At 60.4% G+C, this 27,949-nt stretch overlaps 1 protein-coding gene across 1 annotated transcript; it reads left to right on the forward strand.

Moving 5' to 3' along the window:
• Positions 1-1,592: 1,592 nt before the first annotated feature.
• Positions 1,593-22,701, forward strand: USP36 (ubiquitin specific peptidase 36). The gene is made up of 18 exons (XM_058675718.1): positions 1,593-1,851; positions 2,108-2,329; positions 6,004-6,114; positions 6,611-6,713; positions 9,203-9,270; positions 9,732-9,802; positions 10,351-10,433; positions 11,061-11,172; positions 12,594-12,734; positions 13,183-13,283; positions 13,716-13,854; positions 16,544-17,200; positions 17,786-17,916; positions 19,028-19,573; positions 19,890-20,203; positions 21,496-21,597; positions 22,172-22,287; positions 22,505-22,701. The coding sequence occupies exons 1-18, from the start codon at positions 1,599-1,601 to the stop codon at positions 22,631-22,633; spliced, it is 3,399 nt and encodes a 1,132-aa protein (XP_058531701.1). The 5' UTR covers positions 1,593-1,598; the 3' UTR covers positions 22,634-22,701.
• Positions 22,702-27,949: the final 5,248 nt, after the last annotated feature.

A 27,949-nucleotide genomic window follows, 5' to 3' on the forward strand; every position in this document is an offset into this window, starting at 1 on the left:
CCCGCAGACACGACAGTTAACCCTGTCGTGGCAGCCACGTTCAAGGAGAAGCAGGGAGCCTGTGGGCAGCAGTGTGGGTGGCACCCTGGAAGGTGCCCTTGTGAGGCTGGCCAGGCCCGCGCTCCGGAGTCATCCGCCCCGTGTATGCTTTCTTTCTCGTTTATGTATTTACTTATGAGAGAAATAGAGAAAGGTCTTCTGTCTGCTGGTTCGTTCCCCAGACGGCCACAGCAACCAGAGCTGAGCCCGTCTGAGGCTGGGAGTCAGGGGAGCGAGGTTCAGTCCCCAGGTGACTGCGGGGAGTGGGCTGGGCCAGGCCAGGAGCTGGACGCTGCTCCCAGGTCCCCCATGTGGGTCACCATCTGCTGCTTTGCTAGGTGCATCAGCGGGGAGTGAATCACAGTGGGTCAGCTGGGGCTTGAACTGGTGCCCATGTGGGTGCTGGCGCTGTAGATGGCAGCTTTACCTGTTATACTACAACGCCAGCCCTTGGTGTGTGCTTCATAGTCACCGCAGGCCAGGAGCCAGCGCCAGGACTCAGTGGGCTATCCCCCACCTGCAAGCATTGGCGTCCCGTGTGGGTGCTGACTTGCGGCCTGAGAGAGCTGGAGGATGAGTCCTGGGGACCCTGGACCCTCCTGGGAGACTCAGGGTGCTCTTGGCCCCAGGCTTCGGGTCAGCTTACCCTTGGCTGTTGAGGCCACTTGAGGAAAGAGCTAGAAGGTTTTTGTGTATGTTTCTGCTCTTGAAATCGCTTTTGCAATGAAAGTAAGAAAACCTTTTAAAGAAAAAAAGGTTAACGGCCCCACTGTGTGTGCTTGGTATCCATGTGTGCGCTGCAGCCTTCCTGGTGTGCCTGGCTGGAGTGCTGGCTGGTGTGCCTGGCTGGTGTGCCTGGCTGGAGTGCCGTGGCTGGTGTGCCGTGGCTGGTGTGCCTGGCTGGAGTGCCTGGCTGGCTTGTGTGTGCATGACGTGACCGCATGGACCTGTGTGTGTGAAAATTAGTGCTGCCTTGTTTGTTTTTTTTTAAAAGATGTATTTATTTTTATTACAAAGTCAGATATAGAGAGGAGGAGAGACAGAGAGGAAGATCCTCCGTCCGATGATTCACTCCCCAAGTGACCGCAACGGCCGGTGCTGCGCCGATCCGAAGCCGGGAGCCAGGAACCAGGAACCTCTCCCAGGTCTCCCACGCGGGTGCAGGGTCCCAAGGCTTTGGGCCGTCCTTGACTGCTTTCCCAGGCCACAAGCAGGGAGCTGGATGGGAAGTGGAGCTGCTGGAATTAGAACCGGCGCCCATATGGGATCCCGGGGCGTTCAAGGCAAGGACTTTAGCTGCTAGGCCACGCTGCCGGGCCTAGTGCTGCCCTGTTTTTGAGTAAATCCTGAGTGCACACCGTCTGGCTAGAGCCATGCTGAGTGTCTGCTGAAGGGCTGTGGGACGGGAGGGGTGGAGCCTGGGGGCCCACTCGAGTGACCGACTCCCTGCTCCGCACCTCCCTGGGGCCTGCTGCCTGACCCTGGCAGGCCCGTGCAGCGCTGGTGGCTGGCTGGGCCTCTGATGCCCCGTGTCCTGCTCGTCCCCGCAGTGACGCACCATGCCGATAGTTGATAAGCTGCGGGAAGCCCTGAAGCCTGGCCGGAGGGAGCCGGCCAGCGACGGGGAGCTGTCCAGGCTGCTGGCCACCTCCGCCAGGAAGGTCCTGCTGCAGAGGATTGAGTTTGAGCCGGCCGCCCGGAGCTTCTCCTACCAGCTGGACTCCCTGAAGAGCAAGTATGTGTTACTGAATGCCAGGACAGAGGGAGACAGCCGCCCCAAGAATGGAGAGGAGCCCCCAGCCAGGAGAGCCGGTATGGAAAGACGCATGGGCAGGGGTGAGGGTCCCACCTGCATGCGGGCCTGTGCGGTGTGGTCGGAGGAATTCCCAGGCACCTGATGCCCCTCCTGCTGGGTGCACTAGGGTCCCAGGCGGGTCGGGCCCTGTCACCCACAGGAAGCCCTGTGTGCCACACCCCAGCAGTGAAGGCCACCCGCGGGCTTTTGGGGAACAGCTTGAGCGGTTGCGTGCAGACCTCAGGATCCCTGTCTGTCCCGGGCCTTCCTCAGGCAGCGAGCACGTGTTTGAGGATGGCAGTGACGGGGTGCCAGCCCCCCAGAAAGTGCTGTTCCCCACGGAGCGGCTGTCCTTGCGGTGGGAACGCGTCTTCCGCGTGGGCGCCGGCCTGCACAACCTGGGCAACACCTGCTTCCTGAACTCTACCGTGCAGTGCTTGACCTACACGCCGCCACTGGCCAACTACCTGCTCTCCCAGGAGCATGCACGCAGCTGTGAGTGAGCTGGGGCTCGGAGGGGCCGAGTGGGACTCAGGGGTGCCGAGTGGGGCTGCTGCAGGGGGCTGCACTCTCCACAGTTGCCGACCTGAGCAGTCACACAGAAAGCAGGGTTTCCCAGATTCATGACTCCAGAGCACTCAGGGTAGGAGTGGGAATGGGAGAGACCAGGAAAGGTGCGGTGCTGGGGGTCCCGGGGGCAGCAGCGGCAGGTATGTGGGGGTATTCCTCGCAGCAAGCACAGCTGTGGGCGGCGCGCCTCGAGCTGGCTGCCTTGCCCAGCCACATGCAGCAGGCCATCTGCAGGCTTGATGAGGGCAAGCAGTGCCTCGGAGGGTGCGACAGCTGGCTTCCTGGGGGAGATGGTGTCCTGGAGGTGTGCGTGCTCGCCATGCTGCTGTCCCGAGGCCTGGCTCCCTGGGTGAGTCTCAGGTGTGTGTGGAAGGGCACTGGGCAGCAGGGGCCCAGCTGCCTGGTGGGATCCCCACGGCCCACGCTGGAGCGCCTGGGGCAAGGTCCTGGCTCCGCTTCCGGCCCAGCTGCTGCCTGCGGGCGTCCTGGGACTCAGTCCTTCAGCCCCGCCTGGCCCGTGGGAGCCCCGTGGGAGCCCCGTGTGGAGCTCCTGGCTCCTGGCTGAGCCTTGACCGGCCCCAGATGCTGCCCGTGTTTGAGGAATGAGTCAGTGCAATCTGTTACTCGGACATTTTAAGGTGAAAATAATAAAGCTTGGTAAAGATTAAATGAGTAAAGTTTCTGTAGGGAGGAAAAGGCTTGAAGCACATGCTGAGGCTCTGAGGCGAAGGCTGCAGTGCCGCGTCCATGCCCTGGCCTGGGTGGGCTGAGCCCACAGCCCGTGGGCACGTGTTCAGGGTTGTGGTATTGCACTGCAGATTTTCACACAATCCAGTACTTATTTATTTATGTAAAGGATTTTTGAATCTCTGAGCATCTTACTCGTACATCTTTGATCCCAATTTTTTTTTAAAGATTTATTTTTATTGGAAAGGCAGATATATAGAGAGGAGGAAAAACAGAGAGGAAGATCTTCCATCTGATGGTTGACTACCCAAGTGGCCGAAATGGCTGGAGCTGAGCCGATCCAAAGCCAGAAGCCAGGAGCCCTCTCCCAGGTCTCCCACGCGGGTGCAGGGTCCCAAGGCTTTGGGCCGTCCTCGACTGCTTTCCCAGGCCACAAGCAGGGAGCTGGATGGGAAGTGGAGCTGCAGGGTTAGAACCGGCGCCCATATGGGATCCTGGCGTTCAAGGCGAGGGCTTTAACTGATGCGCTATTGTGCTGGACCCTGATCCCAATGTTTAAAAAATTTATTTGAAAAGGAAGCAGAGGGCAGGAGACACAGGTTTTTCTGTCTGCTGACTCACTCACCCCATGGTTCCCGAGCCAGGAGTCAGGAACTTCATCCGGGTCTCATGTGGCTGCAGGGCTCAAGCCTTTGGCTCATCCTCTGATCCCTTCACAGCCTGCACGGGTGCTCAGGTGGATGAGAAGCAGCCCGGCCTGGCCTCTGTGGCCCAGGCCCCTGTTGCCGCTCAGCTACGTAGAGCTTGCAATGCTTCAAGCAGTGTAGGTCGGGGTCCTCTTGTCCTTGGGGTGGGAGACTTTCAACAAGACACCAAGGAAAGCTTAATAAATTCAGCCGTGTGAAGATGAAGGACTTTGGTTTAGTTAAAAAACAATCAAAAGGACCAGCTCCACTTTGACAGACACTGGAACACTCTAGAACAGTCTAGAAGGCAGGAAAAGGCACCAGCCAGCAAGGGAAGAGCTGACTAGATCCAGGCGGGGACCCTGAACAGGCACCTGCAGGGAGTGTGGGAACTAGAGCTCAGGAAGGGTGTGGCAGCCACGCATGGCGCATGGCGGGTGCTGTGCCACCCAGTGTGACAGACGTTCCAAAGTCCCACAGCCCCGGGGCCAAGGTCTGAGAGCAGACTTCCTGAGGCTCCCTCGAGTCCTTGCCTGCCCGAGCTGGCCCGACTGCTTTTGGAAATGGACTGATAGCCAGCGATTCCCAGCCCTGGTGTGGGGGTGGCCGTGTGCCGTGGGAGGTGCCGGGGAAGGGGCACACAGGTTCTGCACGTGGGCCCTGCTGGCAAGGAGGTGCATACCTGGAAGACTGCACAGCACACAGACATCTCTTAGTGCAGTTGAAAAGCAGAGGATAATTTAGTGTTCAGCTTCTCTAAGGACGGAGAAGGAGAAGGGAGTTGCTGAAACCTAAGCCGTTGGCGCTCGGGAGGCTGAGGGGCCGTGTTGGGGAACCACAGGCCAAGCCTGCAGCTTGGAATGGCGTGCCTCTGGGGCCGGCCCCCGTCCGTGCGGTCCAGCCTGTCCCTGCTTGGGCTCTTGGGCCTGTAGGGAGTGGACCAGGTAAGGGAACGCGTCTGTCTCTGGCCGTCGCAGGCCGCTTAGGGAGTGAATCGGTGGATGGAAGATCTTCCTCTCTGTCCTCCTCTCTATGTATCGGACTTTCCAACAAAATAAATAAATCGCAAAAAACAAAACAAAACAAAGATCTTATTTCCACCGACCTGTGAATACTTGGCACGTATTTTACTTCTACGTAGGTTACAGATGGCTGTCACCTTGCGCTGGCCTAGCTGCTGAGCTGCTCTGCCCCCGCTGGGGTGCGTGGCCCGGTGCCAGCGCCAGCCCCTGCCCAGTACAGGGAGCTGACCCGTCAGCCCTGGCCTCACCCAGCTGGTATGGGTGTGTGGGAGCAAGAGATGTGAGTCACCCACTGCCTTTCAAATAAACAAATAATTTAAATATGTTTATAAAAATAAATTTGCGTAGAAAAGACAAAGATCATTTAAACATGAAAAAAGTAATGGTAATTGTTCTTTTTTTAAAAAAGATTTCTTTCTTTATTTGTTTTTATTGGAAAGCCAGATTTACAGAACAGGAGAGACAAAGATCTTTCATCTGCTGATTGACTCCCCAGGTGGTCGCAATAGCCAGAACTGATCCGAAGCCAGGAGCTTTTTCTGGGTCTCTCACGAGGGTGCAGGGTCCCAAGGCCTTGGGCCGTCCCCGACTGCTCTCCCAGGCCACAGGCAGGGAGCTGGATGGGGAGCGGGGCTGCCGGGATACAAACTGGTGTCCAGATGGGATCCCGGCACATGCAAGGCGAGGACTTTATCCACTAGGCTACCATGCTGGGCCCCGTGATGTAGTTTTATTTATTATTACTATTCTCTTTTCTTGCGGGATGTAGTTTTTAACACGAGCTTTGTATTTACAATGTATAGTAGCTTTGAAGGTAGAAACGTAATACCGTTGGGAAAAATGCCCAACAAAAAGCAAGTTGCTTCATAGCGACCTGGGTTTGTGAACCAAATATTAATGCCCCCAGTGCTGCAGGCCCTTTGCTGGCTGCGTGTGCACAGAGCAGGTGCTGGTCCCCTGCTGTGCCAAAGCAGTGTGTCTTGGGAGCTAGAGCAGAGGTGGGAACGATGAAGGACCAACATTGGGCCATGGGGAAGCCTGCCGCCTGAGAGCTTCCTGCCGAGGGCAGAGGGCGTTCTGCCCAGCCTTGTGCAGTGAGCCATGGGAAGTGGGGGACTGCCAGTGAGAGCACTGAGTGGGACGCAGTGCCAGGCCCTCAGGGTGCCCTGTTTATTCTACTAACGGTGCCCACCCCTGCCTGCAGGCCACCAGGGCGGCTTCTGCATGCTGTGTGTCATGCAGAACCACATCGTGCAGGCCTTCGCCAACAGCGGCAACGCCATCAAGCCCGTCTCCTTCATCCGAGACCTGAAAAGTAAGGACGCACATTCCCCAGCGACCCGGGGAGCCGGCGGGAGCAGGTGCAGGGGAGAGGCTGGGAGGGCAGAGGCTGTGAAGGATGGCTCAGCTTCCTGTGTGGCTGCAGGGGTGGGTGTGCGGGGCGGGGCAGTGTGAGCCTCGGCCATCAGCGCCCGCGTAGCCCGGAGCCCGGCGCCCTGTGGCTCAGAGGATGGCTCCGTTGGTTTCTGGTCCTGTGTTCAGCCTCAGTGCTAAGAGGTGAGCGCGGCTCGTGGCAGAGCCCGCTGGTGCTCGGAAAGCCAAGCTCATCTGGGCGTTTGGTATCCTTGATGGCTACCGTGCCCTTCCGTGACGCGGGGGAGGTAGGAGAAGACCACGGCCTTGGCAGCTGGTGCTCCGGAGGCACAGCGCTTGGGGAATGCTGAGTCTCTTGCTCTCCTGTTTGAAGGGGGTCCTTATGACTGCATCAGCCGGGGCTTGCTGAGCCCTCACCCCTCTCTCCTCTCTGCCAGAGATTGCCCGGCACTTCCGCTTCGGGAACCAGGAGGATGCGCACGAGTTTCTGCGCTACACCATTGATGCCATGCAGAAAGCCTGCTTGAACGGCTGTGCCAAGTACGTGCTGCCTTCCCCGGCCGCCAGGGACTGCCCGTGCTGCTCCTGCCGACTCGGGCACACAGGCACAGCTCACGCCCTTGCCTGCCCTGGCCCACCAGGGGCTGCCCATGCCACCGCTGCCCAACTTGGGCACACTGGCACAGCTCACGTGCCTGCCTGACCTGTGGGAGGGCTGGGCTGTGGAGGCCACGGGTGCAGGAGCCCTCTGAGCTGAGCTGGGCCAGGGTTGAGCAAGTCCCTTTAGGTGTTTAGCTGCTGCCCTGAGCCCCCAGTCGTGAAAGTTACCTGAGGTGGGGCAGTATTGTGGCATGGCTGGGTAAGCCTCCATCTGTGAGGCCAGCACCCGTCAGCCCTGGATGCTCCTCTTTAGTTCCTTGCTGACATGGCAGGCCCTCCGCCTGTTCCTGGCTGCTCTCTCCAGCTCGGCCCAGCACCAAGCGCTGCAGCCATTTAGGGAGCAAACCCAGAGATACAAGGCCTCTGCCTGCCTTCCCGTCTCTCTGTCACTCTCCCTTTCAAATCAGTACATGACTTTGTGGGGTGAGCATTTGAGGTGGCAGTTAACGTGTCGGGGTTGGTGTCCCAGGGCCGACTGCAGTCAGCCTCCTGCCGAGGCTCGTCCTGGAAGCAGCAGCTTGTGGCTCGAGTGCCAGTGCCCGGGCAGAGGCCAACTGCACAAACTGCCCAACTTCCTAACCTCAGATTTTTCCCACTTGCTTTTGTGTTTGTTTAGAAGCTTAATTCCTATCACCTTCATCTGCTGTGCCAGAACAGTAAGGTAGTTTTTTAAGTTTCTATTTTAAAACATGTATGTAGCTGTTTGAAAGCCGGAGAGAATGAGGCAGATCTTTCTCTGCCGGTTCACTGCCCAGGTGCCTCAGCAGCAGCGGCTGGGCCTGGCTGCTGCTTGGAGCCAGGAGTCCTGTGTCCCCGTGGGTGACAGGGACCCGAGCGCCTCGGCTGTCATCTGCTACCCCCTGATTGCACGTGTCCTACTGTGCCCCACGCCCACCTGGGCTCTGCCTTCGGGGGTTCCTGGGCTCCCTTCCCTGTTGGAAGCTGTCTTCTCTGAGGCGGTGCTGTTTGCCTGCCGCTCAGTTCAGAGCGCCCCCTCTGGCAGCACGTCGCAGTGCATGCTCCTCAGTGGCTTTTTTTTTTTTGGAAAGCCGGATATACAGAGAGGAGGAGAGACAGAGAGGAAGATCTTCCATCCGATGATTCACTCCCCAAGTGAGCGCAACGGGCCGATGCACACCGATCCGAAGCTGGGGCGGGACCAGGAACCTCTTCCACGTCTCCCACGCGGGTGCAGGGTCCCAAAGCTTTGGGCCGTCCTCGACTGCTTTCCCAGGCCACAAGCAGGGAGCTGGATGGGAAGTGGAGCTGCCGGGATTAGAACCGGCGCCCATATGGGATCCCGGGGCGTTCAAAGCGAGGACTTTAGCCACTAGGCCACGCCGCCGGGCCCCTCAGTGGGTTTTTTTCAGGATCCCCTAGCTCTTGTCCATCTGGTCTCAGATGTAACTGACTGCCTTGTACCTTTGGGGTCTGTGCTCCTCAGCCCCCAGTGGTCCATGTGTGATTCAGGCTCCCTAGTCTCTGCTGAGCCTCACTGCCCAACACCCCCAGCTCTAGGGAAGAGAAACAGCGTGCCAGGAGGGCCCCCTGGCTCCGGTGGCAAGGAATGTGCCACAGTCGTCCCAGGGGCTCCAAGATTCCTTTGCCAGGCTTGACACTGTTGAGGACCTTGTATGAGTGACGCGGATAGGAGACGAGGCGAGCTGACCAGTCGCCCCCCGCTTTGGTGAGGCCGCTTGGCGGGCTGAGCCCTGCAGATGCATCACTTGGTGCCTGTGAGGAGTCGCAGGGAGGAGCTGGCGAGCGGGGCCCACAGGCCTGTGTCAGGGCATGGGCTTCACGGCTGATGCCGAGACCCCAAAGCCAGTGGGAGTTACATCCGGGGTCTCATGTTCAGAGGGTAAGCTGGGCCAGCACAGGGCAGCAGGGGAGCCAGGAGCAGAGCCCAGATACAGGGCATGGGCACGAGGAGCCAGCCCCAGGAAGCTTTGTGCCATAAGACTTTGAGCCCGGGCCCGGCCCCCAAAGATAAGGGTGCCATGTGCTGACAGGGAGGCATATGGCCCTGCCACAGCCCAACTCCAGCCCTCAGCAGCCGGCAGGCCCAGCCTTGTGGTGGCTGTGTGGGAAGCAGAGCTGAGGGCAACCGGCTTAGGCCCTCTGCCACTGAGCCTGGAGGGTGAGGTTGCCCAAGGCAGGCTGCAGGTGCCAGTGTGGTCGGTGCGAGGTGCCCGGCTGAGAGGCACGGGATGGGCAGGGCATTGGAGAGGTTTGAAGTAGTTGCTGTGGGTGTGGAGGCCGGGAACCCTGAGGGTGGGAGCAGGTGCGTGGCCGGCTGGTAGACAGGAGGGGTTTCTGTGGGTCACGCTAAGCTAATGGTGCCCTCTTCAAGGCTGTGTTCTTTTCAGACTGGACCGTCAAACCCAGGCCACCACCTTGGTCCACCAGATCTTTGGCGGGTATCTGAGGTCGCGAGGTGAGTGGAGCTGTCTGCTCCAGCTGTGCCTGGTGGAGTGGGAGCCATGACCCCAGGCACTCTGGGGATTCTGCCAGTGGGAGTGCTCCTGCTGTACACACCTGGCCAGGTGTTGGAGGGCCTGGACTGCCTCTGAGGTGCCTGCCTGCCTGGGCACCGAGTGCACAGGACGCTCTCCTAAGCTGGTCTGGGGAAGTTTTGCTCACACGCGTCTCCCTTCCTGCTTGGCTGTCTGACCTGTGGCCCTTGCCCCGTAGCTGAGGGACTGGGCCTGGTGTGTGCAGGGTAGGGCGACAGTGGTGTCTCTGGGAACCCTCACTGTGGATGCTGGAGTCTTCAGGGTAGTGAGGGGGCTCTCCTGGGTGGAAGGCCGCTTGAGGGCTGTCCTGGCATTGGAGGTTGGGGTGAGGGGCAGGGCTGTACCGTGCCCACCTGCCCACTGTCTGACTGTCCTGTTTCAGTGAAATGCTCACAGTGCAAGAGCGTCTCGGACACCTATGACCCCTACCTGGACATAGCGCTGGAGATTCGGGTATGGCCGGCGTGGAGGGAGGCCAGAGCCCAGCAGGGACACGCGAGCCTGACGGGGGGGACTGGGCCCGGGGTCAGCCACCCCAGAGCAGACCATGTGTCACTGTAGTGGGATTGAACTCAGCCTTCTGCCTCAGCCTCTTTTATTCAAACACAGCTAAAATGGAGTCTGGATCCCAAGGCACAGGCAGTGACTGAATTGTCACGTGGGGCTGTCCTTGTAGCACTCAGGGCGGCTTGGTTGCCCTTGGCTCTGGGGTGGCGTCTTGGTTGCCTTCTTGACCTTGCCAGGGCTTGGGGCAGCAGACTAGGCCTGGTCGTGGGCGTGATGGAGGGAATAGCTCACGGGGTGAACCTCATGTGGTGTGTTCCTCATCCCTAGAGGAGGGCTGTGGCCTGGTACCCTGTTCCCTTGGGGCCGCCAATAGATCCATTTCCATGTTAGTGACCGCCATGTGATGTGCTGCCCTGGCCTGGAACAGAGCAGAAGTGGCCGTGTCTTGCGTCTGCCCTCCTGTGATGGCGTGTTCCCGTGCATTTTGTCCTCAGCAAGCTGCAAATATCGTGCGGGCTCTGGAGCTCTTTGTGAAGCCGGATGTCCTGAGTGGAGAGAATGCCTACATGTGCGCCAAGTAAGTCTTGCTGTACTCTGGCTGAAGTGGACCCTTCTAGAAGCCACCCACCTGCTGGCCATCATGGCCTCTCCTGCCTTTGAGTGACCACTGCTCGTGCTGCCCGAGTGACCCATGGCGTGTTACCACGTGTCTCTCTTCACACAGTGTGGCTGTGGTGACCCTGTACCTAGGGATCTGGGCGGTGTCGCATGAGGCACGGCCTAGGGCAGGTGAGGTGGTCCTGGGGGCGAGCGGTTTCCTGTTGCAGCAGATGTTAACTTCTCGTCCTCCTGAGGGGCAGAGCCTCTGGGTCTAGGTCCCCTTAAAGCCGTGACCCTGGAAGGTTGGCAGCTTCTCGGAGCCCACAGTCAGTGCCTTCCCTCCTGAAAACCGTTCCTGTCAGGGCAGAAGCTGCCCGCTCTGCCCCCAGCGTCCCCCCGGTCCTGCCTTACTGCAGATTTCCCTTCACTGTCGTCCTACTGGCGCCTCCTGGCCACGTCACTGCCCCGCGTTCTTCCGCCAGCTCTCTGCTCACTGCCCGTAGCAGCCTTGTGCTGCCTGCAGCATGGGTGGTGTTTAGGTTTTGGGGTACAGCAGGCACAGAGCTCACGCCTGGCGGATGCTGACTGCTGGTCCCCCTCGCAGGTGCAAGAGGAAGGTGCCGGCCAGCAAGCGCTTCAGCATCCACAGGACCTCCAACGTGCTGACGCTCTCTCTCAAGCGCTTCGCCAACTTCAGCGGCGGCAAGATCACCAAGGTGTGTGCTGCCGGCCGCTCGGCTGCCCAGAGAACAGTCCCCTGGTGTGTCCTTACATTCCCCAGGCTCAGGATCCTCTGTGGAGGCTGAAGCAGGTGCAGTTGCCACGCAGTGGCTTTTTGTAGGGTATAGACAAAAATCTGTATTTGTGTAGTGGGTGTGTTTCATAAGTCTACAGCTCTCTCTTCTTTTTTAAGATTTACTGGGACCAGCGTTTTGGCTTGGTGGATTAAACTGGGGAAACTGGCGCCCCATGTGGGAGCTGGCTTGAGTCCCAGCTGCTCTGCTAGCTCCCTGCTAATGTGCTGGGAAGGCAGCCGAGGGCGGCACGTGTGCTTGAGGCCCTGCACCCACACGAAGGCCCGGGTGAGGTCCCCCCTGGCCGTGGCCTGGCCAGCCCTGGCCGTTGTGGCTGTTAGAGGATTGAACTAGCACAGAGATCTCCTTTCTGTAACTTGGCCTTTTTTTGTTGTTGTTGTTAAGATTTATTTATTTTTATTGAAAAGGCAGATAAGCAGAGGGGAGAAGAGACAGAGAGGAAGATCTTCCATCCGATGGTTCACTCCCCAAGTGGCCGCAACAGCTGGAGTCGAGACAGTCTGAAGCCAGGAGCCAGGAGTTTCTTCTAGGTCTCCCACGCGGGTGCAGGTCCCAAGGCTTTGGGCCGTCCTGTCCTGCTCTCCCAGGCCACAAGCAGGGAGCTGGATGGGAAGCAGGCCTGCCAGGATTACAACCGGCCCCCGGATGGGATCCTAGCGCATTCAAGGCAAGGACTTTAGCCTCTAGGCTACCATGCCAGGCCCGGAAAAAAGTTTTAAAAAATGTTTTCCTACAAAAAAAAAATCGTCAGTTTTTACCACTGATAAATTCTCACATGACCTCTGTTCCGATCTAGCTTGTTAAGGATTTAGCTCCCTGGCTTGTGGGGGTGGCATGGCAGGTCCAGCCGCTACCTGTGTCCACTGGGTCTCATGCTTCCTGTCCAGCTCCCCACCAGCGTGCCAGGAAAGGCAGCAGGTGGTGGCGCACCCATCCCAGCTGGGGAGTGAGCCAGCAGATGGGAGATCTCTGTAACTGCCTTGCAAGTAAGCGTAAACAAGTGTTGACTGAGTGTACACGCAGCCCGTGGCCACCGGCTGTGCTTGGCAGCATAGTTTGTGCCGGAAGCGTGCAGCTCTGCCCTCCTTGCTGCGAGGGGCCATTGGGGAGTGGGCTCTGCGGCTCTTGTCGTCCCCAGGGACTGCTGGCGAGAGTCAGGGTGAGAGCAGGTAGCTAGACGGGACAGTGGGGTGGTTTTGGGCAAGACGGCCTCTTTACCTTCTCACTGTGGCAACACCGGCAGGGGCTGTGCCGCTCCAGGCGTGCCGTGTGTCTCCTCCATGGGACTGACAGGCCTTTATGTTCCTCTGTCTTCTGGACAGGATGTCGGCTACCCGGAGTTCCTGAACATCCGTCCCTACATGTCCCAGAGTAGCGGCGAGCCTGTCACCTATGGGCTCTATGCCGTCCTGGTCCACTCAGGCTACAGCTGCCACGCAGGCCACTACTACTGCTACGTGAAGGTGAGGCGCATGCTGGCCGCCAGCTGCCAGGCTTCACTGGGCCACGTCAGGCCAGACCTGGCCTCTGCAGGGAGAGGGCTGGCGTCTTGGAGTCTGAGCAGGTCCTGCCCATCATCATCACGTGATGGGCTGAGAAGGAACCTTAAAGGCCGTTCGGCGTCTGTGAGATGCCAGCCAGGTGCCCTCCCAGGGTTCTTATGCTGGAGGAAGTGTGAAGGGAGCTGCCGGGCCCACCGGAATGCCTCTAGCAGGGACAGTTTTCATGAGCAGGGGCCCAGGAGGGAGCCAGGGCTGATGTGTGACTTTGGAGGCCAGCCTAAGTTAGACGTGCGCCCAGCAGGAAGGCGTCAGCGGTTTGAGAGCCAGTGCAGGTCAGGAATTCCCCTGGACAGGGCGGCTGCGCCTGCGTGCTGACTCTTCTGTTTCCGTCCTGCCCTGTGCTGTGCAGGCGAGCAATGGACAGTGGTACCAGATGAATGACTCCCTGGTGCATTCCAGCAACGTCAGGGTGGCCCTCAACCAGCAGGCCTACGTGCTCTTCTACCTGCGGTGAGGGGCCCACGTCTGCTCTCTGTCCTCATGGAAATGGGGGGCCTCCTTCTCTGACCCCAGGCCCAGGCAGGGCCGACGCGGGGAGCTCCCCCCGGCTGTTCGTCAGGCATGCCTGTTCCTGCCGCGCGCGCATGGGCTGCCTCCAGCGTGGCAGCATTGCCCCACATTGGCAGTGTCACCTCCGTGGGCCCCGCGTTCCTCCCCTGTGGGGCAGTTTTCCTTGGGGGTGTCGGGAGGCCATGGCGGATGCTCTGGAGGGGCAGCCACCCTCCTGCAGGCTGCAAACCGTGACACCCAGGGCAGTGACAGTGGGGGATCTCCGGCATGGCGGGACCTTTCGAGCCCTGGGGAGGCTGGGCGGCTGGTTTCCACCTTGGCTGCTGCGCCTGTTCCGCTTGGCTGAGACCTTCTTCTTTCTTCCTGGGACAGAATCCCCAGCTCTAAAAGAAGTCCCGCAGGCCCCATCTCCCGCACAAGCTCCGCCTTCCCTGGCCGCCCTGCTGGGACTCCAGACCCCTCCAGGAAGAGCTTCAGCCATGGGAGCACACACTCGCCGCTGCCGGGCAAGGTACTCCAGAGGGTGCACAGCAGGCCTGGCTGTGGCATCGCTGCCAAGCCTCCTGGGGGCTGCCGGTCGGCCCCCACTCTGCTGCTGTTTTAGTAGAGTGGGGGCAGTGGTGAGGAAAGCTGGCCCAGAGTGCCCATGGTGCCAGGGGACTGTGACAGGTTAGCCCTCGGTACCTGGTGAAAAGGGAACCTCATGTGAACCCTGCTGGGTTTGTCCTGGCAAGGGTGTCGGGTTGAATGGCAGTTGTGTTGTGGTTGTCAGGAACGTCTGTGTCCTCAGAACTGCGCCTGAGGTCATATGCAGAGGGATAGACATTCCTTGTCACAGTGGACTCAGATGCTCCAAACTGGAGCGTGGGCACATGTGTGCGCACACACACACACCTGTCAGATGGCTCTGGTCAGGCGGTCACTGTGTCGCATGGCTGCGGCGCCTCCATTCCTCCTGGGGCGTCACCCTCTGCAGCCTCTGGGGTCTTAGTCACCCTGTGAGGCTGTCCCCGTTCCAGTCAAGCAGATGGAGGCTCTGTGAGCAAGAGCCCATCACTCTGGGACAGAGAGCAGGGAGAACAGAACATGTGAGGAGGGCGGGCCCAAGGACCCCTGTGTGTAGGGGGGAAGTCCTGTAGCCTGAACATGAGGGGCTGGATAGCAACCTCCAGCTAGCCTGAATGAGTTGAAGGGTCCAGGCTGCAGAAGCAGGCCTTGGAATCCGGAGAACCCCGCAGGATCTGCAGCATGTGGGGCTGTCATGCCTAGGCTCGGAATTGGGCCGGGCTCTTTGGTCTGTCCTGTGAGGCCTTTGAGGTCAGTCGTATGAGGCATTAGGTTCTGTTGCAGGCACCCCGTCCAGGTGGGCATTGGAGCAGTTGCCAAGCACCTCGGGGGGCTCTGCACTAGGGGTCACACTGTGATGACACCCCGTCCAGATGGGCGTTGGAGCAGGTGCCGAGGCCCTCGGGGGCTCTGCACTGGGGGTCACACCGTGACAACAGACACCCCGTCCAGATGGGCGTTGGAGCAGGTGCCGAGGCCCTCGGGGGCTCTGCGCTGGGGTCACACCGTGACAACAGGCATCCCTTCCAGGTGGGAGTTGGAGCAGGTGCTGAGGCAGAGCCCCTCGGAGAGCTCTGCGCTGGGGGCCACGTGACAGTGTGCTGATGTTCCTGGCAGTTGGGAATGCAGGGACCGGTGGGAAGGGGTTACAGCTGTGCTGCTTACTGGACAGGGTCTTGGAGCTGCAGTCACAGGTGGCAGGATGGTTTTGGGGCGGGTACTGTGACTGTGCCGGCCGGTGACTCTCAGGACAGATAGCGCAGGACCATGGGTGTGCTGCAGAGGACAGAACCCACAGATGCAGGCTGCCCTTCCCAGGCATGGTGGCCGGTGTTCCTGGAGCCTGGAATAAAGTTAAACTAGTGGTTGCCCAAGAACGTGTCGATTGGCGTTGGCAGGAATAGTGATGGGTATGGCCAGTGAGCATCCACACAGCTGCAGCATCCGAGCGTTCGCGTCTGGGGCTGGCCCGCACCAGGGGAACGTGTGCTGATTTATAATCCGCAGCTTGTCTGTGCTGGCCAAGGTGGCCGCAGAAGGTGGGGGCTGCTCAGGGACAGCAGCCTTCGGACCCCTGTTGTGTGAGCGAGAGCTGGAGGTTCAGAGATCAGGTCCCCCACAATGCTAGGGCACCAAGTGTGGATTACTGGAGTCTCTGAGGCAGTGCGCCAGGTCGCCAGACTCGAGACAAGCCTTGGACCGGTGGGGTTCCACCACAGGGGCCCCTCAGTGAATGCCATGGCCAGGACCAGCTCTCCATGGCAGCAGAAGTAGCTGTGTGGTCTTGTTAAGTGGAATAGTGCCCTTGGTCATCGCTGCATTGGCTCGTGTACGTTCATAATCCAGTATACAGTTACACAGACCACTTTTAAGTACAGTCGGTCACGAATACTATAGTGTGAAAAGAATTAGCTGAACTAAAATTTAAAGTTCTTTTCCATAGACTTATAAATAGAAAAGGAACAATGGAAACTTTAGGAACATTTGTGGCATTGTGGCATGGAGAGAATTCATTCAGATGACACTTGTTCTGAGGTGTGTACCGAGGACATGGATGTCACATTGATGGCAGCCCACACGAGTGTCAGATGGCGACATCTGCTTTATAAAAGAAATGCTGTTGCTGTTGGAAGTGGAGGAGAGATACACTTGGGCATCGAGCTGATGGTACATCTGGAGCCTGCTGTTGCCATTTCTGGGCCGTGGCCTGGGGCTGTCGGCATGCTGGTGCCCCCTGCCAGGTGGAGGAGGGTCGGGTGCCTGGTGCTGTGGGGGCCTCAAGGGTGCTGTTCCCACGGCAGGGCTCCGAGAGCAACCAGAACTTGGCGAGCCTGGGAACATGAGGGCCGAGCCGGCGACATGCTACCCCGTGGTAGCCACGTGCCATGGGGGGTGTACTCCACGGGAAGTCCTTCATGCCGTTTCCCTGATGTTGGTGGAAAGGCACTGCTTTCCCTGTCAAGGGCGTCCCTAAGGACACACCCTGCCTGCCCTTTTGTAGCCCAGGGTTGCTCACAGGAGGCGCGGGGTGCTCACCGTGTGTCCAGAGCCAGGCCTCCGGCTGTGTGTGGGGCTAGGGCCGGGTGGCGCCGCGCCCTGCAGTTCTCATGGGGATCCTGTTCACTCTCCTTAAGCGACACGACTCTTTGCTGGGGAAGAAGCCGCAGGCTGCAGAAGAGCTGGGTGTGTCCGTCTCCCGGAATGGCTCCATTCTGGGCCTGAAGACGCCGAATGGACATGGTCCTCCGAAGCTGCCCCCGGGGACCCCGTCCCCCAGACTCCCCCAAACTCCCACGCATGTTCCCACTGTCCTCGATGAGCCTGGGAAGAAGGTGAAGACGCCAGCCCCCATGCAGCATCCGCCCCCGTCCCCCATAACTTCTCAGGGCTTTGCTGGCACCAGCACCTCGAATGGCGGCAAGTGTGGGGCCCCTGGAGGCCGCGGACAGGGCTCCTGGGACCGCGGAGTCACCGCCCTCTCTACCTCACCTGAGCTCCTGGCTGAAGCCACTGCCAGTGGGCACGGGCCCAAGAGGCGTGATGGGTATGCTGACCTCAACAGTTGCAGCCCCAAGCATTCCAGCAGCCGCGACTCCGCCCAAGCGCCCCAGACCCCGAAGTGTGGAGCTGCCCGCCTCTGTGACTCTCAGGAAACAAACTGTCCAGCCACTGGCCACGCCAAAGCGCCACCAGCTGGAGCGGACCCCAAGGTGGCAAGGCTCAAGTGCCCCGAGCCCGCCAGCGCCACGTCTCCTCCGCCAGCCAAGAAGCCCGCCCTGTCTGCTGAGAAGGTGGGTGTGTGCGGTGGCAGGCACCTTTGGGTCGGCGGTCTGAGCGTGGTGTGGGAATGGAGTAGGCGTGGAAGGGAACTGCCTTCTGTGGCGAGGCCTGCTTAGGCTGGAGGCAGCGAGGCTGTGAGCCCTATGTTGCCCACGGCTGCGGAAGCCCTGGGTGTGGGCTCCAGGTCCCTGGGTCGCTGAGGGTGGGAGGCTGAGCTGCCCCGCAGGGCTGGGTGCTGGGAGTGCGTCCCTGGTGGGGCAGGGGCGGGAGAGTGAGCTGCCCCGCAGGGCTGGGTGCTGGGAGTGTGTCCCTGGTGGGGCAGGGGCGGGAGGGTGAGCTGCCCCGCAGGGCTGGGTGCTGGGAGTGCGTCCCTGGCAGGGTGGGGGCGGGCTTACGTGGTTTTTGTTTAAATTTCCTTCCTTTTTTCCTTTTTGTTTCTAATCAAAAACACTTCTGATTCTTCTTCTACCACCCCCTCCTCTGTCCCTCCATCCTCCCCTCTGGGTTCCCTCTGTTTGTTTGTGTTGTATTTCCCCTCTTCACTCACGGGAACCTTTCTTAGACCACCAAGTTTCTATTTATGTCAATAACTGCAGGCCAGCTCCCTGCGGAGGGCGACCCGCAGTGAGCCCCGTTCACCTCTGCCCTCGCCATTCTCCGACCTCACCTACCCCATGACAGCCACTCACCGGGCCAAGGCCTCCACCTGGCCTGTCAGCCAACCCAGGTAAGCCTGGCTGGGCCCCTGTCAGCGGCTCCTCCTCCGGAGGGAGGGCTGGACGCAGGCTGGCCTGGGGCGTCGCCAAGCCCGGTGTGGTGAAGGCGTGTCTGTCGCTCAGTAGCCGGCAGGCCTTTGTAGCCCAGGTGCTGTGTTGGTTTCATTGGGTCTGCCACTCCTGTGCAGCCCCTCAGCAGGCATGGACAATGCTCCCCCAGAGGATGGTAGGGGCTGTGGAAAGGCCCCTGTGGGCTGGGGTGATGGCACAGTGCATGGCCCTGTGCCCCAGGCCCCACGGAGTACCCCGTCTGGGTTGCTGGCTCGCTCCCTGTGTCGCCGGCACAGCTGCCTTGGGGCTGTCTGAAGCCTCCCTGCTGAAGGCTGAAGTGCAGCTGTACAGGGGCGCTGCCATCTGGTTGGTGTGCATGGCGAGAGGAGAGCGCACCTTGCCGCTGGCTGGAGCCATGGGGGCAGACTGCTGCGGCACCTGTGTGCCCCGTGCACCCTCCCTTCCGTTCTGCCTCCGTGACAGACAGCCTGCATGGCTGGAGGGCAGTGCCCCATGGTGCCCCCACCAGCCCAGGTCTTGCTCTCACATACTCAGGCACATACCTGTACACCGAGCATGCGTCTGGGCATGGTGGGTCCTCAGGCACCGGAGGTGTGTCTGGGATAGCTTTACCTTGCTTCTCATTGTCATGTGACCTTTAAGAAAAGTGGGAGAAAACAATGACTGACACATTAGTTGCTTTAGCCTAGCCGTCGTGGTGTGCTGTGGCTTGGTGATGGCATGGCCCTCTGAGGGTGGGCTGCTGGTACCCAGTGCCCTGCCACGGAGAGCTGTTCCTGTCACCCGCAGGAGCTCATTTCCTGTGACTGAGCGCAGGGCGGCTTCCAGAAGTTGAGAGCGCAGAGCCGGGCTTGGTTCACTCGGATTACAGGCAGACCTGACGCTTTGTCAGCCTCTTTTTCCAACATGCGTGTCATTCATGTACCTCTGAGAATTACAGGGGAAACGGAAACCCCCAAAGCTTGCAGGCGGCAGGGTGGGGTGAGGGTGGGCGGGAGGAGAGCGTGTCTGTGTCCGGAACGGCCGCCCCACGCCTGGCTCTCCCCGCAGGGCTGTGTCGCCTGCTCCCCCGTCAGCCCGCCACGCGAAGCCGCCCGTCAGCCCGCACTCCACGCCGCTCCACAGCCCCCAGCCCCCGCGGAGCTGCTCCCCCACTTCCAGCTCCCTGCCTCAGGTCAACGGGGGTGCCGTGGCCCCTTCATACCAGCTGCCTGAGGCCAGCAGAGCCCCCCAGAGCTCCTCCAAAAAGAGGAAAAGGACCTGCGGGGAGACTCTCGGGGGTTCAGGCCCGGAGGTGCCCCTGACAGGGCCCCTCGAGGCGGAGGCTGCAGTGCCTCGCAGGAAGAAGAAAAGGAAAAAGAGGAAGCCGCTCGAGGATGCAGCCATGGCCATCAGGCAGGCCAGGGGCCTGGAGGGCAGGGAGGGCCCGGTGGAGCTGCCAGCTAGTCCATCGGAAGCAGCAGGCACATGGCCTGAGGTGAACGGCCAGCAGGGAGGACACGGCCTGGGTGGCCAGCGCAGCCGCAAGAGGAAGAAGAAGCAAGCAGATAAGCCTGGCAGGGCAGACGGCCTCGCCCTGGGCACTCCCCGGCACAGGTAAGGCGGGTGCATCACGCGCATGCCCAGGTCCCGTGTGGGTGTGGTCTGGATCTTGTAAGGCATGGTGCCAGTGCACTGGGGGCACGTGTGTGTCGGCCACGACCCCAGATGGCAGGACTTTGTCCGTGGAGCATTACAGCATGTCTAGGAATGACCAGCAGCCCACTCGTCCTCGGGGCCGTGGCAGGCGTTTGGGGGTGGCATCAGCTGACGGGAGCTCGTCAGTCACGTGAGGCGAGATCCCGATCGTGCTAGCCATGTGTCATCGCTGCCCGTTCTCTGCTCAAGGCCGACCCTTGCCTTTGCTTTCCAGCCGCGGTGAGCCTGGGCCCAGGGCTGTGTCACCCAGGAGGAAGAAGAGAAGGCAGGAGTCAGAGCAGGAGGCCGAAGAGACGAAGCGTCCGCAAGGCCAGGGGAGCGCGCAGCCCCGTGACGCTGTGGTCCCTGGGCGGAGCCATCCCTTGGCACTCGTGAACGGGCAACTTCCTGGGGACTGCACAGGCGCACCCCTGGGTGAGCAGGGGACAAGAGCCGTGGGAGTACAAAATCCGGGGATTACTCCTGCCTCCAGCCCCGGGGTACCAGCCCTCCTGCCCAGGGAGGGGACACGGCATACAGGAGCTGCAGGCTGCCCCACTCTGTCTCTGCCCAGGGAGGGGACACGGCGCACGGGAGCTGCAGGCTGCCCCACTCTGTCCCTGCCCAGGGAGGGGACACGGCGCACGGGAGCTGCAGGCTGCCCCACTCTGTCCCTGCCCAGGGAGGGGACACGGCGCACGGGAGCTGCAGGCTGCCCCACTCTGTCCCTGCCCAGGGAGGGGACACGGCGCACGGGAGCTGCAGGCTACCCTAGAGGCTGCAGACTGCACCCTGTCAGGTTTCTTCGTTTCCTTGATTCTATTAGGACCAGGTGGGGTGGTCCGGCAGGCACAGAGCCCGAGGCCTAACCTGTGGTCTGGTGACCACTTGCCTCGGTGCACTGGGGCAAGCTGGACTTGATTGTGTTCAGCAGATGACCGGAGCAGTGTGTCGGTAGTCACTGGGTGACTTGCTCACTCAAGGTGATGCCTCCGCTGTTTGGAGCATGGCTGCTGTGGAGGGCCAGCGTGGCCTGTGGAGCAGCAGCTGCTGGTACATGGGTGCCGGGATGGCTCTAGGGCTGGACCTGAGTGCTTGTCTCCCACATGTGCAAGGGTCAGCCCAGGCCCTTAGGCCCCATCCCTTCTGAGCCTCGCAGCCGAGGCTGAGTGAACCAACTGTCCTAGCCATGTACTGCAGTGGGGCAGCAACCCCGTCTACTCCATCCTGAGTGCCTGGAAGCAGGCTGAACGGGGACAGGTGTTGTAGGCCAAGGGGCTGTTCCAGGTGGGAGGGAGGGCACTCGCCCAGTGAGGCATCAGGGCACAGACCAGGTCAGCATGGTGGTCAGGGAGGTGAGGACGTTCCGGAAGGTGTACCTTAGATGGGCAGAGGACCGTCTCAGAGACTGTTTCTAGAAACTGCTGAGGGTGGCATGCGAGTTCAGGGGTCCCTGTGCACCTGTGGTTTGTACTCTGGGTGGGGCTCGAGAGTGAGTCTGTAGGGACAGCAGAAGTGGCAGCATGCTGTTCCTTCTCCGAGGGGCAGAGGAGACCCCTCGGAGCTTGGCCTCTCCCCTCCCCAGCCCAAGGCCAGCACTGCTGGTCACAGCGTCCCGTCTCTGTCTTGGCAGGTGCTGGCCAGAACCCTGCTGTTTTTCAGTAGGCAGCAAGGCCCTGGAGCTGAGCGGGGATGAGCCCCTGCTGGTGTCTGGGGGACTGTCGCCCGTTCTGTCTGGGTGCAAGCTAAACGTTTCTTGGCTTCTCTGGTTGCAGGGCTGGGCCGGGCTGCTCCGGCCTGTCTGGGTGCAAGCTAACGTTTGTTGGCTTCTCTGGTTGCAGGGCTGGGCCGGGCTGCTCCGGCCCGTGGGGACAGAGAGGACAGACTGGATGTGCTTCAGGAGCTGCTGAGATACTCTTCAGATAAAGCTTATGGGAAGAAAGGTAGGGCTCCGGGGAGCGCGGGGTGTGCCAGGGTGGCTGTGCCGGATTGGGCCTTGCCCGGCATCCGTGGTGGGAAGAGGAGTCACATGCTGTGCTCTGTGCTCGTGGCCTCTGCCTGAGGACCGTGGCGCCAGGTGGATCTGGCTGGGTGAGCCCAGGACGATGCTCCGAGGCCGCACACCTGGCGTGGCTGTGCAGCGCTCATGCCTCGGGAAGGGTCTGGGGAGCCAGCACAGCCCTCACACACTCGTACTTCCGCTCCCAGCAGGGCCGTCCCATGTGGAAGCCATAGGGGCGAGAGCTTTGCTTCCCACATGGGGTCAGGGCACTGGCTTGGTGATGCAGAGGCCACTGGGTAGGTGCCCCAGGACTGCCCTGCTCACGTGGCCTCCTTGCCCCTTGCTGCCCATGGCGGGTCGTTTTCCCTGGAAGGAGGTCTTGGATAATTGAGTACCAAGGAAGGAGGCGGACTGGCCGATTCACCCTTGCCTAGAATGCAGCCCTGGTTTGTGAGGGCAGCCCCAGTTGTGAAGGCGGCCCCGGTGCGTGCTGACACCGGACGTCTTTCTTGCAGTGTTGACATGGGATGGGGAAGTGTCCGCCGTCAGTAGGGACGCTGCTGAAGACAGCCGGCTGGCCCGGACCCAGAGCGTGCTCGACGACTGGGATGAGGAGTTTGACCGTGGGAAGGTGTGCTCACAGCTAGGGGCCCAGAGGCTGGGCAGCGGACCTGGGCTGGCGGGAGACGGGCCAGGCTGCGGATCCCTCCTGTCCCTACTTGGCAGCACCCTGGTGAAGGGGAGCAGGCGGGTGTCAGTCACTTCCGGGTTGTTGGTGAAGGGGGAGAGGGGGTTGGGGCTGTTACCACACCAGTGCTGGGAGCACTCACCTGTGGTTTTCGGTGTAGGAGAAGAAGGTGAAAAAGTTCAAGAGGGAGAAAAGGAACTTCAACGCCTTCCAGAAACTTCAGAGCAGATGGAACTTCTGGTCTGTGACACATCCTGCCAAGGCTGCCAGCCTCAGCTATCGCCGCTGACTTTGCCTCTGCCAGAGGAGGTTGGTATGGGGGCGAGTGACACACAGAGGCCAGTCCCGGAGGGGCTCTGGGAGCGCGAGGTCTCCTTCCCTTTGGGACCACTGGGCCTCGCCCGCAGCCTCCTGAGCCGGAGACAAGGCGTCACTTCTGGTGGACTGTCCATCTGGGTCCGAAGAGTGGCCTTCTGTGGTGTCTGCTGTCCGTTGCCTCCTGGCTGCTGCACAGCACACAGCACACCCCTGGGGACGCAGCTGGCACCACTGTGCACAGGCAGCCCAAGAGGGAGGCCGGGCACCTGCTCGGCGCCGCGAGAGGAGCCCCCAGGGTGGTGTTGAGCGAAGCGTATGTGTGGATCGTTGTGGTTGTGGACAGCGTCCCGGTCCAGTGTGAGCCCACAGGCCCTCCTGCGCTGCCCGGAAGCCGCCATCGTCGGCTCCTCCTGGCGCTTCTCTCCCATCCCCGTTGGGGCCTGCACATCCGCCTGCCTTACCCGTCTGCCTTCAGAGAGGAAGAGCCGGAGGCCACCCGCCGCTGCCTCCCCTCCAGCCGCTGGGCGGCCCATCCCAAGCTTCAGCTGCCTGTCCTTGCGTGTAACTCCAGACGGTTCGAGGGCATGTGGCTGCTGGCGGGGAGCCCCGCGACACTGACTCGCACGCTTAACCAGGCTGCTGTTTCTCCTGGGGTGACTGCTGGAGCTCCCCCTGCAGCTGCAGTGGGCCACGGCCCATAGCAAGGCAGTGAGCTGGGCTAGAATTTGCTGCCTGTTCGACTCCTTAACAGAAAACATTGACTTTTGACCAGATCCGTGGCTCCTGTTAGCAGCACTTTCTTTCGCTGATATGCAAGTACTGGCTTTGCTCAATTTTGTGAGTGCTTTTGGATTAGATGATTGCTAACTCAAGGAGATAATTTTTTTATCCTGCTCAAGCTGTGCCTGCAGACTTGTCATTTAATAAATACGGGACCCCTCAAGGGAAAAACAAACACGGCCTGGTTGTAGCAGGTACAGAGGAAATCTTGAAGTCGCCCCTCCTGGTCCGCGTGTTCTCTTCCTCTAGGGCCCCCCGGGCGTGGTGGCTCTGTCCCCCCGGGGGCCCGGGCTGGCCCTGGCGTGCAGACCCGCTTCCCGACATGCAGAGGCGCTTGTCGTCTCTTGCTGTGTGTGTGTCTCTCAGCTGTGGTGGGAGAGCCAGGGCCGAGCTGTGTGAGCTGTTGGCACCCACGGCCTGCCCTGCCCTGCCGGTGTCCTGACTGGCGTGCCCGCCCACAGCAGCTCTTGCCCCTGGCCCCTGCGGGCCCAGACTCAGCCTCCTCTGTGGCTCACCTCCGACTCTGCTCCTCCACTAGGCGGGCTGTGTAAGGAAATCTCACTAACTCCCAGCCATTGTCTCGGCCGTGGGGAGCAGTGACCTCCGGGGGGGGCGGGGCACTGCTGTCCTTCCGTGCCGCAGCACCAAGCCACAAGGGTTAGGCCAGGCCTGCAGAGGGGGCACTGTTCTGGGTGGCACCTGCTTGGTGCTGGCAGCCAGGCCCCGCCCAGTGTGAGTAGCTTCACTCACCTCCCCTCTTTCTTTTTTCCTTCTTTCGGATTCATTTATTTTTATTGGAAAGGCAGGTTTACAGAGAGGAGGAGAGATGGAGATCTTCCATGCACTGGGTCCCTCCCCACGTGGCTGCAGTGAATGGAGCTGAGCCGATCCAAAGCTAGGAGTCATTTCCGTATCTCCCACATGAGTGTGCAGGGAGCCGGATGGGAAGTGGAGCAGCCGGGACTCAAACAGGTCCCTCTGGGGTGCTGGCGCTTGAAGGTGGAGGGTTAGCTGGTTGAGCCATGGGCTGGCTTCCCCCTGCCTGTCTGGAGGAACCCCTTTGGCGCCGTGTCCAGATGCCAGCTGCACCTGAGCATCCTGAGGCTGTGCTCGTGTCTTCGGTGTCCCCTGCCCAGGTGCCGGGGGAACCCCGCATTGCTGCTGTCTGGTGCCGTAAATAAAGCGTCTCATGAGTTTTTTTTTCCCTCAAGATTTATTGTATCTTTATTGCAAAGTCAGATTAACAGAGAGGAGGAGAGACAAAAAGATCTTCCATCCGCTGATTCACTCCCCAAGTGGTCATGACGTCTGGAGCTGCGCCAATACGAAGCCAGGAGCCTTTTCTGGGTCTCACACGGGTGCAGCGTCCCAAGGCTTTGGGCTGTCCTCCACTGCCTTCCCAGGCCACAAGCAGGGAGCTGGATGGAAAGTGGAGCTGCCGGGATTAGAACTGGCACCATACGGGATCCCACTGGGTTCAAGGCAAGGACTTTAGCTGCGAGGCTACTGCGCTGGGCCCTCATGAGTTCTTTCATCCATTATCCCAGAAAGCATCCCAGACTGTTGCTTAAGGGCACCATGGCTGCACTCTGAGGTCCTGGCCAGCAGCAAGTGGATGTCCCCAGCTCCTGCAGGGCTCCTCTGTGCCCTGGGAGGCAGCCGATGGTGACCTGTGTGGAGTTCCTGGCTCCAGCCTCACCCAGCTGGGCTGTCGTGGCCGTGTGGCAGGTGGAAGGTCTCTGTGTCACACTAGTTAAAACAAGCTGTTTTAGAAAAGAGGTGAACAGGGTCCAGTGTGGTGGCTCAATAGGCTAATCTTCCCCTGCACACGCCAGGATCCCATATGGACGCTGGTTCTAATCCCGGCAGCTCCACTTCCCATCCAGCTCCCTGCTTGTGGCCTGGGAAAGCAGTGGAGGACGGCCTGATGCCTTGGGACCCTGCACCCGCGTGGGAGACCCAGAAAACACTCTTGGCTGCTGGCTTTGGACTGGCTCAGCTCCGGCCGTTATATTGATTTGGGGAGTGAACCATTGGATGGAAGATCTTTCTCCCCTCTGTCTTCTCTGTATTATCTGGGTTTCCTACGTTTATATTTTTAAAAAGAGGACTCTGGAATTGCTTTGCCCCACTGTGACGGCTCCAGGTAAGTGTTGTGGTTGGCTTTGTCTCAGGGGTCTGGCAGACCCTGAGACCACCAAAGGGGGAGGCGACAGTGCCTTTCTGTGGCAGAATCAGTGGAAACAAGCTGGCGGTGAAGCATGTGCGCCTTCTGTAGGATAAGGGGGCAGGCAGAAGGGCGGTCCCGCCAAGCCACCCGCAGGCGTCTGTCTGATGGAGGCAGGTCACCTGTTTCAGCCAGACTTTTGGAACGAGGACAGGAGAGTCAGAACAAGTGTGGCCCAAACCAAAGCTGGGTGCTCGCTGGGGTGTGTGCAGGGTGCCTGAGTGTGGGCTGGGCTGCGGTGGGCAGGGGCAGGGGCTAGTCGCCAGGTAGGTAGGTGATGACCTCACCTAGTGGCAACATGGGCGAGGCCCTGTCCTTCCCGCTGCCCTTGGATGTGTGGGTGAATGCATGATGACGTCATGCAGGTATAGTCTCAGGAGCTGTGCTTCCCTGTTGGGTCAGCATGGGGCCGCGAGGGAGGTGTGGTGACTGCGGCCAGGGCCTGAGTGGAGGAAGGGCAGCAGGAGTGGCCCCCGGGAAAGGCAAATGGGCAGGCTGGTTGGTGGGTGATTGACAGTTGAGACCTTGGTAAGGTCTAGTGTGCTCTAACCACCTGAGGCTGGCTGCTGTGGGGAGCTGAGGGGGACAGCTCGTGGGCTGGCCAGAAAGTGCCCACGGGCTGCGAGTTGGCAGGAGCCGCAGGGCTTGCCGGGGGCGTGTCTGCCTCTATTTCAGGACTGGGAGCTGATGGAGGTCCTTTCTCTCCGGGCTGCCTCCCGCCCTCCTGGCCCCTCTTCCCACAACAAGCTTTGAAGAAACCCTGATGGGTCATGCCAGGCAGCTGCTGTCCTGCCCGTGGCATGGATTGCTCAGTCTCCCCTGTTTAACCACCCACACCCTCGCCGCCGCCCACCACTGCTGAGCCCTCCTCTGGGCAGTGTAACCGCCCGGCCTCTGCCAGCTGTGGGAAGCTGTCCCGGGGTGGAGGCATCCGGCCCCCACAGTGTCTAGGGCCGCTGGCTGCTGGCAGCCTGTGCGACGAGTGATGACCATGGCTGCTGCTTCTCCGGCCAGCCTCTGGAGCCACCAGCCGGAGCCCAAGGGGACCCTGGCGGACTTCCTTCTCTCGCTGCAACCTCCGCGGCAGCTGTTCCCAGGGCGTGGGCGTTGTACTAAGTGACCTTGGTGACCGTGAGCTGAAGCCCACGGGAGAGGGTACACAGGCCCAGTGCAAATATAAGTAAACATATTCATCAGATTTAGAAACATTAACTTTATTCCCCTTCCTTTATTCAATTTTAAAGATTTATCTGTTTTTATTGGAAAGGCAGATAATACACTCCCCAGGTGGCCACAATGACTGGAACTGAGCCAGTCCAAAGCCGGCAGCCCGGAGTGTCTGTGGGGTCTCCCACACGGGTGTGGGGTCTCTGTCATTCTTGCCCTATCTGTTGACTCCCCCCACCTGCTTTGCCTGGGACCCTGGTGGACTTGCCGCTGAGGGGCCGTTACCTGTGTGAAGGACTCTGTCCTTGGAGCAGGCCCTCAGTTCTGAGGTGGCTTCTTGCCACGGTAGGACATATTTTTAACAATGAGTGCAGGGGCTGGCATCCCACAAGGACACCAGTTGGAGTTGCAGCTGCTCCGATGATGTCCCTGAAAAAGCAGTGGGGGACGGCCCAAGTGCTTGAGCCCCTCGCTCCTCTAGGAGCCCTGGAGTTCCAGGCTGTTGGCTTTGGTCTGCAACTCCAGCCCTGGCCATTGTGGCCACTTAGGGAATGAATTGGAGAATGGAAGAGCCCTTGCTGTAACTCTGCTTTTCAAATAAACATCTTTAAAACAAAAATATGGGATCTGGGGTCCAACACAGTGGCACAGCAAGCTAATACTCCATGTAGAGCGTTGACAATCCATATGGACATGGAAATGAGTGCCGGCAGCTCCACTTCCCATCCAGCTCCCTGCCTGTGACCTGGGAAAGCAGTCAAGGACGGCCCAAAGCCTTGGGACCCTGCACCCGCGTGGGAGACCTGGAAGAGGCCAAGGCCTTGGGGCCCTGCACCCGTGGGGGAGACCTGGAAGAGGCCCGTGGCCTTGGGACCCTGCACCCGTGGGGGAGACCTGGAAGAGGCCCGTGGCCTTGGGACCCTGCACCCGTGGGGGAGACCTGGAAGAGGCCAAGGCCTTGGGGCCCTGCACCCGTGGGGGAGACCTGGAAGAGGCCCGTGGCCTTGGGACCCTGCACCCATGGGGGAGACCTGGAAGAGGCCAAGGCCTTGGGGCCCTGCACCCGTGGGGGAGACCTGGAAGAGGCCCACGGCCTTGGGGCCCTGCACCCAT

This window comes from Ochotona princeps, chromosome 17 (genome assembly GCF_030435755.1).
Source record: "Ochotona princeps isolate mOchPri1 chromosome 17, mOchPri1.hap1, whole genome shotgun sequence".
In the NCBI taxonomy this organism is placed as follows: domain Eukaryota; kingdom Metazoa; phylum Chordata; class Mammalia; order Lagomorpha; family Ochotonidae; genus Ochotona; species Ochotona princeps.

Excerpts from the sequence above, each read along its gene's own strand:
- USP36 (XM_058675718.1), top strand. The coding sequence starts at position 1,599 with ATGCCGATAGTTGATAAGCTGCGGGAAGCCCTGAAGCCTGGCCGGAGG. Across the intron at positions 2,330-6,003 it reads CCAGGAGCATGCACGCAGCT|GCCACCAGGGCGGCTTCTGC; the intron begins GTGAGTGAGCTG and ends CCCTGCCTGCAG. Across the intron at positions 17,917-19,027 it reads TGGCCTGTCAGCCAACCCAG|GGCTGTGTCGCCTGCTCCCC; the intron begins GTAAGCCTGGCT and ends CTCTCCCCGCAG.